Source organism: Rhinopithecus bieti, unplaced genomic scaffold (assembly GCF_001698545.2).
Source record: "Rhinopithecus bieti isolate Rb0 unplaced genomic scaffold, ASM169854v2 scaffold_3527, whole genome shotgun sequence".
In the NCBI taxonomy this organism is placed as follows: Eukaryota; Metazoa; Chordata; class Mammalia; order Primates; family Cercopithecidae; genus Rhinopithecus; species Rhinopithecus bieti.
Window position 1 is genome coordinate 2,940,348 of NW_016804488.1, and position 12,405 is coordinate 2,952,752.

Consider the following 12,405-nt stretch of genomic DNA (forward strand, 5'->3'; position numbering starts at 1 on the left):
TCCTACTGCTATATAAAACAAAACATCTGGAAAATCTATGCTTAAATATTAATACTATGTCCTGCAAAGTGGTAGGGTAACAGTGATTTTATTCTTTTACTTATCTCTATTTTCTCATATTTCTGTAACGAACACGCTTCACTGTAATGAACATGTTTCATAAAACAAAATGGGTCTGTTATAAAATCTGAAAACACTTATTTTGAAAGAGAGCAGTATTACAGGCTGTAGTGTCAAATAAAATATTAACGTTAAATATCACACGCTTCCCTGAAAGTAAACAACATTCTTAATTAAGCTTTCAGTTCTCATCAACTCATCAGCACCCATCAATTCATCATTTATATCCTGATGGGTGCAGCACACCAACATGGCACAAATATACATATGTAACAAACCTGCACATTATGCACATGTACCCTAGAACTTAAAGTATAATAATAAAAAAAAAAAAACAAAAAAACATAGAAAAGGAATTACAGATTCAAACATTTTGGATAACCAAAATTAAGTTCTTTAGAAAGTTACCACTGATAGAGCATTTTGACTTATTTCTAGCATATTAGCAATCAGAATGTGTAAACATATTATACAAAGCTGGGTATTCTGCATTGCTGCCTCATTATGCATTTTGATGTCATTAGTAGGTGTGTAAATGACAGACACAAATAAATGTGAATGGAAGTTACATAAATGCCTTCTGCAAATGCATATAAATTATGTACTGGTAATAATCAAATTTTGGTTATGATATTTAAAGATCTTTTTATGCTATACCTATTTTCATATTTCATCATGAAAATATATTGGCATTTAAAGAAAAAAACGTCAGTAGGTATTTTTTGCTGCTTGATTTTTTNCTGTCCTTTGCCATGGACCTTGATAGAATCCTTTCTTTTATTCAGATCCCTAAAGGTGGGCTGTAAAGTGTCCCTTAAAAAAAAAAAACAAAACACTGGGGAATAACAATGGAGACCAATAAATAACATACAAGCATGAGCAGAGAAAAATAATAATCTGGGACAGATCTTTAAAAAAGTTCTAAAGTGTAGAAAAGGAGAAACATAACTAAGAGATATTTCTCTGGAATTAGAATTTTTCCACAAAACTAAAGATAGATGGCATATGATGTCTAATAATATGATGCAAATACCACAAACATTAAGCAGAATGAGCTAGGACAACCACACAAAATAGTTGAAAAGATCCTTCACAGCAACAAGAGCAAAATCAAGGCAGATTCAAAGAAGATGCACAATCATAAAGCATGAACCAGGCCTTTTAAATCTGTCTTTTACTATTTAATCGTCACTCTCCAACAAGACAGATATAAACTATACGCACTTTAGAATTGAGATTGAATAATTAAGTAACCAACAGTCACCAGTAAATGACAGAGCCAGAATTCAACAGGTCTATTTGGCTCCACAGTCCACGATCTTTAGAATATGATTCCATCAAGACCAGCTTGTCAATATGAAAGCCAGACCTAAGAAATGTTTTAGAAATGAGAAAATGAGTTAAAATTTCAGAAAAATTAGAAATTTACCACAGAATGAATACGTATCAAAAGGATCATATATTATTAGATGTATAATAAAAAGATATAAGAAGGCCTGAAATTATAAATTAGAATTACCATATTCATATCAAAATTGTTAAGCATTAATAACATAACCAAGTGACATGTTTGGTAAAATGAGTATTTCTACTAAGGGAATGTAATTTTTAAAGACATTAAATATCAGGCTAGCATTCATGTTTCTGAAGCAATGGCTAAAGACAGGGCAGTGCCACACTCAAGAGAATTTAATCCAAGATTATTACAATCACTGAAGACAATCATATGTGGTAAGAGTACGAAATCTTAAAGTTTCAGTAAGCTTCCTACCCAGCTGCTTCAGAAACACTCAAAATCACAAAGTGTTGAGACAAAGAATTCTTCTCTGTGGTATACCGTAGAAACAACAGCTCAAATTTTCTTTCCAGCTTTAAAATATCCTGACTATTCCTTCCAGGTTAAGATTCTTATTTAACAGAATAGTAGACCTTAATTCAGGAAGGGCCATTTCTTGAGCTAACCAGAGATATAGGCTCTGCTAATCCAAGATGAGCTAAACCAACTAGACTTTCTCTCCTTGTCACAATTTCTAAACTCCATAGAAAGAAGTGGCCCTGTGGTTGGTGGTCAAGGGAGCTTAAAGTCAGGGCTGGCAGAAGCTGTAACTGAAAAAAACTGATAATAAATATTAAGACCAAATTATAGAGCTAAATAAAACATTAACAGCTAGAGGGCAAATGCTGACAAATCTAAATAGTTATAGTAATTGTAAGACCCAAGAAGGTGGGAGTGATCTGCAGGAAAGAAAAACTAGAGAATTCCTTGACATCAATACCAAAGAACCCAAGGTTATAGTGCTGTTTATATAAATAGAGATACAGACAGTAATGAATATTGTGAAATGTTTTTGGATGTTAAAAGATATAACTAAGAACTGAAGACAAGAAGTTTAACATTCAAATTCTAATAAAAAAGGCCAGGCATGGTGGCTCACGCCTGTAATCCCAGCACTTCAGGAGGCTGAGATGGGTGGATCATTTGAGGCCAGGAGTTCGAGAGCAGCCTCGGCAACATGGTGAAACCCCATTTCTATTAAAAATACAAAAATTAGCTGGGCGTGGTGGTGCACACCTGTGGTCTCAGCTACAAGGGAGACTGAGGCACAAGAATCACTGGAACCCAGGAGGCAGAGGTTGCAGTGAGCCAAGATCACACCACTGCACTCCAGCCTAGGCAACACAGCGAGACTCTGTCTCAAAATAACCAAAACAAAACAAAAAATGAATTCTAATGAAAGACAATCACATATTACAAAGGGAAAAACTAAAAATTGCAACAACAATCTTTTAACATAAAAACAGAAGGCAAACCAAGGATAAAAATTTTAACTATACATACACAAACTGTCCAAATTCAACAACTGTTTCAATTTGTCATTTCAAATTGCACTGTTCACAAGAGAAAACATTAGAACTTAAATGTAACCTCCACGAGACCAAGGATATTTGTGTTGTTCATTGCTCTACCTTTAGTACCTTCAGTTTTTTGAATAAATGCAAAAAGAATGCCAACAAATACCAAAACTGCCTCCTGCCCAATGCTGCCACAGCTCTGACTCAGTGCAGATGGAGTTTTACAGAGGAACTACTTTTTCAAGAGGACAATTTAGAATGCAAGCCAAAAGCATTAAAAAGTGCATATTCTTTAATCCAAGAATTACTCAAGAAATTTATACATTTTTTAAAAAGATCACCAAATGCATCCCACATAGTTCCTTTACAATAAACAAAAGATAAACAACTTAGTGTCCTGTCCTATATGCACTCTACCAGATGACTCAATTACAGTCCATCCATCCATGGAATCCTAGACAATCATAAAAGGACATTTATGTCAACATGGAAAGTAAAGATACGCTTCAAAGAGCAGGCTACAAGAGAGAATACATTATACAATCCTACTGCTATATAAAACAAAACATCTGGAAAAATCTATGCTTAAATATTAATACTATGTCCTGCAAAGTGGTAGGGTAACAGTGATTTTTATTCTTTTTACTTATCTCTATTTTCTCATATTTCTGTAACGAACACGCTTCACTGTAATGAACATGTTTCATAAAACAAAATGGGTCTGTTATAAAAATCTGAAAACACTTATTTTTGAAAGAGAGCAGTATTACAGGCTGTAGTGTCAAATAAAATATTAACGTTAAATATCACACGCTTCCCTGAAAGTAAACAACATTCTTAATTAAGCTTTCAGTTCTCATCAACTCATCAGCACCCATCAATTCATCATTTATATCCTGATGGGTGCAGCACACCAACATGGCACAAATATACATATGTAACAAACCTGCACATTATGCACATGTACCCTAGAACTTAAAGTATAATAATAAAAAAAAAAAAAACAAAAAAACATAGAAAAGGAATTACAGATTCAAACATTTTGGATAACCAAAATTAAGTTCTTTAGAAAGTTACCACTGATAGAGCATTTTGACTTATTTCTAGCATATTAGCAATCAGAATGTGTAAACATATTATACAAAGCTGGGTATTCTGCATTGCTGCCTCATTATGCATTTTGATGTCATTAGTAGGTGTGTAAATGACAGACACAAATAAATGTGAATGGAAGTTACATAAATGCCTTCTGCAAATGCATATAAATTATGTACTGGTAATAATCAAATTTTGGTTATGATATTTAAAGATCTTTTATGCTATACCTATTTTCATATTTCATCATGAAAATATATTGGCATTTAAAGAAAAAAAAAAAGCTTTCAGTTCTGTGAACATATCTCTAATACTAGATCACACCTTGCTATTTCTGAAAATGTTAGTCCCGATAAAAATTAACAACCAGAAAAGAGGAAACAAATTGGCTGAAGAAAGTAAAAATTGGCACTTTAGCTTTTCGTGAGATCTTAAATCTACTCAAATAACACTAAGCAATACTTTGTCCAAATGTAAACCATTATACTAGCCAACATTAAGAATTATGTGGCCATCAGAAGGCATTTTCTTCAATAAAAGATGAATATTAATCAGATACAACTTTATATGCAATCTTCAAGTAAAAACAATTTGAGCTCACTTTTCATGTTATATAGCTTCAAGAGAAAGACTTCTTAGAAACAAAAGTTCATTCTCACTTTGTTCAGATAGGCTTACATATCAGGTAATCACTGGAGAGCAAAACTTACATTAACATACACTATGTCAATCAGTTATAAAATCTGAGCTATTATTTGAAGTACAGAATTCATTCAGAATATATTCTAAAAAACACAATTAACACATCCCCAACTTTCTATGCTAAAAAAAAAAAAAGACTGTACTACAGAGATGCCTTCTTTTGATTCTAAGAATCTCATTTACTTTCCACAACCAAAAGTTTTGTTCCAGTTTTCATAAAGCTCTAAATCTTTTGGAGAAACACTAGGTCGCACAGTTCTAAAAGCATTTTCAAAATCAATATAAGCTATTGGTCGAACTTGATCCGGTGTTATGGTAGCAATGTCAGCAGTTTGTAAACTGCGAATAGGACCAAGAGAAGCCTCTCTGCAAAGCTGTGTCATGTCTGCTCCTGAGAACCCATCAGACTGCTGTACAACCTGTTCGATTTCCTCCTCACTGAGGCAACACTGCTCTTTGGACATCAGATTAATTACTATCTGTTTCCTGGCTGAAGCTTCTGGGAGGGGAATATAAAGCCTTTTCACCAATCTTCTCCGGGCAGCCTCATCAATTTCTTGTGGCCGATTTGTTGCTCCTACCACTAGGATACGATCTTCAGAAGATGTTGTTGCTCCATCTAGCTGAACTAAAATTCTGTTTTATCCTTCTAGAAGATTCATGCTCACCATCTCCCCTTTGAGATAACAAGGAATCAATTTCATCAATAAATATCACAGCTGGTTGCTGACACCTTGCAACAGCAAACAATGCGCGGACCATTTTCTCCCCCTCACCTACCCATTTAGAAGTTAAGGATGAAGCAGAGATGCTAAAGAATGTTGCCCCAGACTGACTAGCAATGCACTTGCCAATTAGAGTTTTACCAGTCCCAGGAGGACCAAAGAGCAAAATTCCTTTAGGGGGTCCCCTTAAACCAGTAAAGATGTCTGGCCTCAACATGGGCCACACAACTATTTCCTTTATGGTGGCTTTAGCAAATTCTACTCCTGCAATATCTTCCCAATTTACTGGAGGTCCATGATCCATAATCTCATTCATAATAAGTTCAATCATCTTTGGCTCCAAGTTCTTCAGACGCTCATGGACTGGATGTGCTGGTTCTGTAGGCCCTGCCCCATAAGGCTTATACTGCGTTCCTCCATTCTGCTCTCCCCCATCTTGCTTGGGTATAGGAGGAACAAACTTTCCAAGTATTCCTCGGGATCTACTAGCTCCTAGAGACTTTTTTACACCACCATATGAAGACCCTGATGCACGCTGAGGTTGGTGGTACTTTTTTTGCTGATCTACCCATAATTGTTCTTTTGCCGTTTTAAATGTAGGCAGGCTGCTATCCTCCTTTGGGCCATTATCCTCTGTTTTACTACAAGCCTTATTTAGTATTGGATTGGAAAGTGCATCAATGGTGCCACAATCATAAAAAGACTTCCTTTGTGGACTCTCACAGGCAGCAGGAAAACAAGACTGATTAGATAAGAACATATTAAGTCCTGTGTTTCCTTTTGGAGAGCTCTGATTTTCCTTTTTGACATTTCCAAACAACGGTGTGACATGGAATTTTGCAGTGGCTGCGTCATGTACAGGTGCTGAGAATGTAGGACAAGTCTTAGCAGCGTTAGTCACCATAGGTGGCTGGGCACTCTGAAGGAGTTTCAAAGGATTGCTCTCTGGGAAGTCCTGGGTCCTATCTTGATCATGAGCTGAGTTAGGTAATGGGTCACTCTCTTGAGAACTACCACAAACACTAAATTTAGGAAGATCAAAGACAGTGGCCTCCTTATGGATTACCACTGATGCATGAGCAGGTTCCAACAGAGAGTCTTTGAATTTTTTGCCAGCTTGCATCATCTTCTGTACACTACTCATTTTGAAAACATTATTTATTGACAATCCAGACTGCCACTTGTCACTATCTGTTTGTTGAGATCCTGCCAAAGTTAAAATGTTTTCTGCATAATTATTCAAGCCAGATTCAACATTGTCAGAATCAATAATTGCAGAATATTTCTCTGCATATTTTTTGAACAGTTTGGTAGCACAGACCTGGGAAATCTCAGAGTTTGCCCATGCATACTGAATGCGTAATATCTGTGCACGGTATGCATCTGCCTTCCGTCCTGTACATATGCCAGATGTAATTGCGAAGTAATTCTTCTGCCATTCACTCAGGTGCACAGATCTAGAGCTGGAGGTCTGCATTTTAGAGGTCCTATAACAAACAATAAAAATGAAAATCAGTATGAAGAAAACAAAGACATAATACTTTAAATATAGTTTTTAAACATCTGCTAATCTGAAGGAAGGGACACTGGACTTTGTATTTATAATGTAGATTTATAAGGACAGGTTATAAGAGAAATATCTAGTTAACTATAGATTGTAAGTATTCAAGACATATCAATACGAAGTCTTCAATACTAAAGACTTGATTAAATAATAATTTATGAGTTAAATTGTTTTACATAATTTTATCTGTAGGGAAAGCATTCATAAGGTTTAGATGAAAAGGATTTAAAATTAATCAGAAAAAGAAAAGCAATGTGGAAGAACAATGGAACTATAGATACATAAAGCAAAACAAATGAACAAGAGGTTTAAGTCTGAGCTGTAAAAGAAACTAGTTGAATGAGCTTAAGCAAACTTTTTACTATCACTGACGGTTCTTTAGTTTTCTTTTTTTTTCTTTTTTTTTTTTTTTTTTTTTCTTTTTTTTTTTGAGACAGAGTCTCACTCTGTCACCCAGGCTGCTGGAGGGCAGTGGCATTATCTCAGCTCACTGCAACCTCTACCTCCCAGGTTCAAGGGATTTACCGTTCTCCAGTGTTCAGTGACATCTCCTGCCCCAGCTTCCCAAGGTAGTCTGGATTAGCAGACATTCCGCTTCACTTTTTTTCTTAATAAATGTCTCCTACCGCCTGGAGCTAATTTTATATTCTTTAGTAGAGATGGGGGCGCTTTTGTCACATACTTAGTTAGTTCTCGAACTCGACCTCAGAAAATAACCACAACGCCTCGTCCTCTTCTCTAAAGTGCTGGGATTACAGGCGTGAGCCACCTGGGCACCAGCTGGTTTCTTTCAGTTTTCTTATCTGCAATATGTGAAGGAACATTGGGTGTACATCAACTCTATTATCATGAATATGATATGAATAATCTGATAAACTATATTCATTATCCTACCACACAAATGTAGAAACTGAGGCCTGAGAAGTTAATGACCGAACCTTCACTTCGACGCATCCACACCCAGCGTCACTTTATGAACCGGGTACCCAGAAATGGAACATGACGTGTCAATACCAGAGTATAGGCCTCTCCATGTACACCAACAAATATACACCTTGACTGCTCTTTAGTCCTAGGTCACAGATGTGAACAGCATGGATCACAAATGTTAAACTATGCATTTTAAATGGCTTTAAATAACTTATTCATCGATAAGTTTCATCACCTAAACAGAATGCCCCAAACCATCTGTTACAATAAATGAAATAAGAGAACAAGCTAGCCCTGCTAGTAAAATGTTTTTACTTTAGATTTCTTCTGTCAAGTTATTCGCAATAAGTTTCTTCAATTAAGTTACATGTTAAACAGAACTGTAGATGTATCACATTGCTAGATAATAGTATGAATGTACTTACATATCCACAAGAAAAATTTATGGAATTTTTTTTTGTTTCCCTAAACAGCTAATTCTCAATTAAATGAACACCAGAAACCCTACTTAAGTCCTCAAGTATTTGAAATTTTTGCCTTTCAAATTACTTGTAAGTACGCTTTATAACAACAGGTTCATTTTTTTTTTTTAGTGCAACAGTCATGTTTAATATCAGTTTTTTTATCTCCCATAATGCCCTTCAAAGAATTGTCACATTTTAAGTAGGCTGTTCATTAAAGTTTTATTTAAAAAAGATAAGAAAACTTAAGATCCGAGATTTAAAACACACTGTATAATTTATTTAAAGCTGTAAAGCCTAAATAAGCTAGAGTCAAAACTAGATCTGACCTCTCCTGCCAAGCAGTTCATCCTTTTTTTCACTATACCATTTTGATTTTAAACTCATTTATACAATACTGGAAATGAGAAACTGAAAGAAAGGTGACTGAGAAAACACTTGACACAAACTGGTTTTTTTTTTTTTTTTTTTTTTTTTAGACAGAGTCTCGCTCTGTCTCCCAGGCTGGAGTGCAGTGGCGCGATCTCGGCCCACTGCAAGCTCCGCCTTCCAGGTTCACGCCATTCTTCTGCCTCAGTCTCCCGAGTAGCTGGGACTACAGGCGCCCGCCACCTCGCCCGGCTAATTTTTTTGTATTTTTAGTAGTGACAGGGTTTCACCATGTTAGCCAGGATGGTCTCAATCTCCTGACCTCGTGATCCGCCCGCCTCAGCCTCCCAAAGTGCTGGGATTACAGGCGTGAGTCACCACGCCCGGCCGACACAAACTTTTACAATTAGTGTTATCATTCTCTTCCTCTCCATGGCTTCATTCCACTTTATCATCTGTTATCCCGAAATTTCTACCATTCCTCAGAGTTCTAGTCACTGTTCTCAGAATAAACCCCTTCTCCTTTCTATATTCACCTTTCCTTCAATATTCATCTTCCAAGTCTTATTTCTTCCTTTCAATTCAATCATTTAAATGACAAATATGGATAACGAAAAACTGGCCATCACTTATCAGCGACACAACCATTGTCTTGTTTACCATTTCCAAGACAATTTAACCTTTATGGCCTTTCCTAGATCTAAAAAGTGTGATTAATTAGCACTGTCATATGAACTGCATTTCAATCTTCTTTATTTTGCCAAAGTTCTGATTATTTTAATAATGTGATTAACTGTCTTCCTAACTAGATAGTTGGCTTCTGCAGGGAGGAATTGTTTTCCATTCCATTTACATTGTCTTAGTACCTAGAATACAGTGTCCTTTGGAATAACAGCTATAAAATACTGACGGAGTGCCTACTCAGTACCAAGCACTGTACAGGCCTTTCATAGGACTCTATTCTTGATGCAAAACAGAAGTTAAGAGCACAAGGTCTGGAGCCAGGCTGCCTGCGTTCAGATCCTGGCTCTATCAGCAGTGACTGCAGGAAAATCTCTTAATGTCTTTCTGTTACCTATAAAAGAAGCGCAGCAACATCACTGAGCTGACAAGGTATTTTACTTCTGCAAAGCACTAGACAGACGACTCAGCAGTTAGAAAATACTCTATAAAATACTGCTTCTTCCGATTCCTCACAATGACCCTTGAAAGGTATGAGCCCTTCTTTCTCATCACAGAGATTAAGAGCTTGCCTGGGTCACAGGGGAGCTGACTGACCCCCGCTGTGGGCGCCCAGAGCCCCGCTGGGCCGGGTAAATGCCTGCGGTAAGCGGCCCCGCCCCCGGACAGGCTCTGCCAAAGAAAGCCGTCCGCAGACCTGGCCCCGAGACTGCTGTCCACGCCGGGCCCCAGCTTCCTAATCCTGGATGAGTCTGGTTCTGGGCTAGCGGGTCAGCCACCCTCCCCTAAGACAGAAGCAAAAGGGCACAGCCACTGCCTGGCTCCCGCCTCCCACGGCCTCCCGCGAAGCCCCCGCCCCGCGACCCCCCAGCATTCCAGAGGCACACGCCCGCCTCTCCCCTACGCCCCAACCCTGATGCTCCACAGGAGTCAGCAGCGCCCCTGTCCCGCCTCCCGTCACCTCTTCCTACCTGCTGCCGGTCTGGAACGCCGGGGTCCTCCGAAAAGCGCGGGGACCTACGTGCGCCTGCGCGCTGCTGTCGCCCTTGGGCTGGCGCCGTACGTACGTGCGTGAGTGCGTGCGTGCGTGCGTTCGGCGCGCGGGGCGTGGGCGTGGCACCTCGGCCAGGTCACCACCACCAGGGCCCCAGCTCCGACCGGTGGTGTTCGATAAACGCTTGTTGTGCATAGGCTTCATTTTTAAAAGTCCTCCCACATAAATACAAGGAGGCGATGGAATTGAATGAAGATTCGAAGGACTCCCATAGAGCGTGGTTCACCTGCCCTCACCCGGAGAGCCAGCGGCGGCTCAACGAGGAGAGCAAAGCGTGGCTCTGCTGCGCCCACCCGGAAGAGCAAACAATGTCAGCTGCGCCCACCCGGGAGAGCAAAACGTGGCTCACCTGCGCCCACCCGGGAGCTCGAAGCGTGGCTCACCTGCGCCCAATCGGGAGGGCAAAGCGTGACTCACCTGCGCCCCCCGGGGAGAGCCAGCCACCCTCCTTCTGTGCTGCAGGCAGGGAGCGGGCGGCGGGAGAGGAGCAGATCCACTTAGGTCAGCGATTAAGACGTCGTTACAACAGGCCACCCCGGCCTTGCGGGGCCTGTGGCTGCTCCCCTTCTTGAATTCAGGCCTAGCACGTCTCACCGCCGCCCCTCGCACCCTGCAGTCTGCGCTCCATACAGCATGTGAGCGGGTGCTCAGCAATGTTACCTGGCTGAAAGAACCGCATAGAGTAGCATGAAAAAATGACAAGCATGTTTAAGATAAAATAAGGGACAGTACTGAATCCGGCAGCTCAGATCTCCCCGCAGCCAACATCTACATTCCTTTGGACAGCTCTCTGCTGTGTAGGGACACCTCCCTGGAACTTTGAAAAACACTCCATCATTACCTTCCACTTTATTCTGGAGCAAAGTTTCAAAAGAAGGGTGCCGTAGTTTGATTAATTTAGTGAACTGAATTTTCAGACACAAGTAACAGAGCAGCCACTCAGTGGCCTCTGCAGTAAATAATGATATAAGATCACATAACAAGAAGACTGGAGGTTGGCGGGAAATCTGGGCCTGGTGACTCAAAGAAGTCGTGAAGGACCATCTCTTCATTCTGCCACCTTCTCACCTGTGGATTTTCCTCCCTAGGCTTGTCACCTCATTGTCGAGAGATGCCCTCACAATCCAAGCCAGGCAGCCTCACACGACCAGATCTAAAACACAAAGAGGGAGCCAAACTGAGAAAGGACCTTTTCCCTCTGAACACTTCTCTCTTGGAAAAAGAAAATGTTTCCCAGAAAGCCTCCTAGCCTTCCTCTTATATTTCCTTGACTAACTGGGACCCGGTCCTCTGGATATCCTTTCCTGAGAAAGAGAGGGTCTCGTGCAGGGGATAGAGAAAATGACTAGCAACTAGCAGCACATGATGTTTAAACACAGGATTTAAAGAAATGCAAGGCACAAGCAATGTGAAGATTTTTTTTTTAAGTTTTAAAATCTTGACAAAATAAAAGGAATTGGACAATGCACTTTAAAACTAGAAGAGGTTTCACTGAAAACAACTCCTAGTTCATTTCATGGCTTAGATAGTAATAGAAAATTATTCTAATTCCACACTTTATCAACTAATTTTAATTATTTTATAATTACGCAAAGTATGTCATGTAGAATGAAAATAAAAGAAAATGAAAACAGTTATATCAAGGCCAAGTCAGTTGTATGTTTACTGGCTATTTAGAAATTTCTAAATACATGTATATTTAGAAATGACTATATAGATACTATTTGAGTCATGTTAGGGATGGAAAGTTATGTCTCCCCAAGGTTTGTATGTTGAAATCCTAATCCCAATGTGATGGTTTTAAGGGGTGGGGCCTTTGTGAGCTGATTAGGTCATGAGAGTGAAGCCTTC

At 39.2% G+C, this 12,405-nt stretch overlaps 1 protein-coding gene across 1 annotated transcript; it reads right to left on the reverse strand.

The window, feature by feature from the left end:
* Positions 1–3,945: 3,945 nt before the first annotated feature.
* Positions 3,946–7,005, reverse strand: FIGNL1 (fidgetin like 1). Its single transcript, XM_017868591.1, is given in 2 exon segments — positions 3,946–5,400; positions 5,402–7,005. Coding segments are annotated over 2 exon segments (2,022 nt in total). The 5' UTR covers positions 6,973–7,005; the 3' UTR covers positions 3,946–4,949.
* Positions 7,006–12,405: the final 5,400 nt, after the last annotated feature.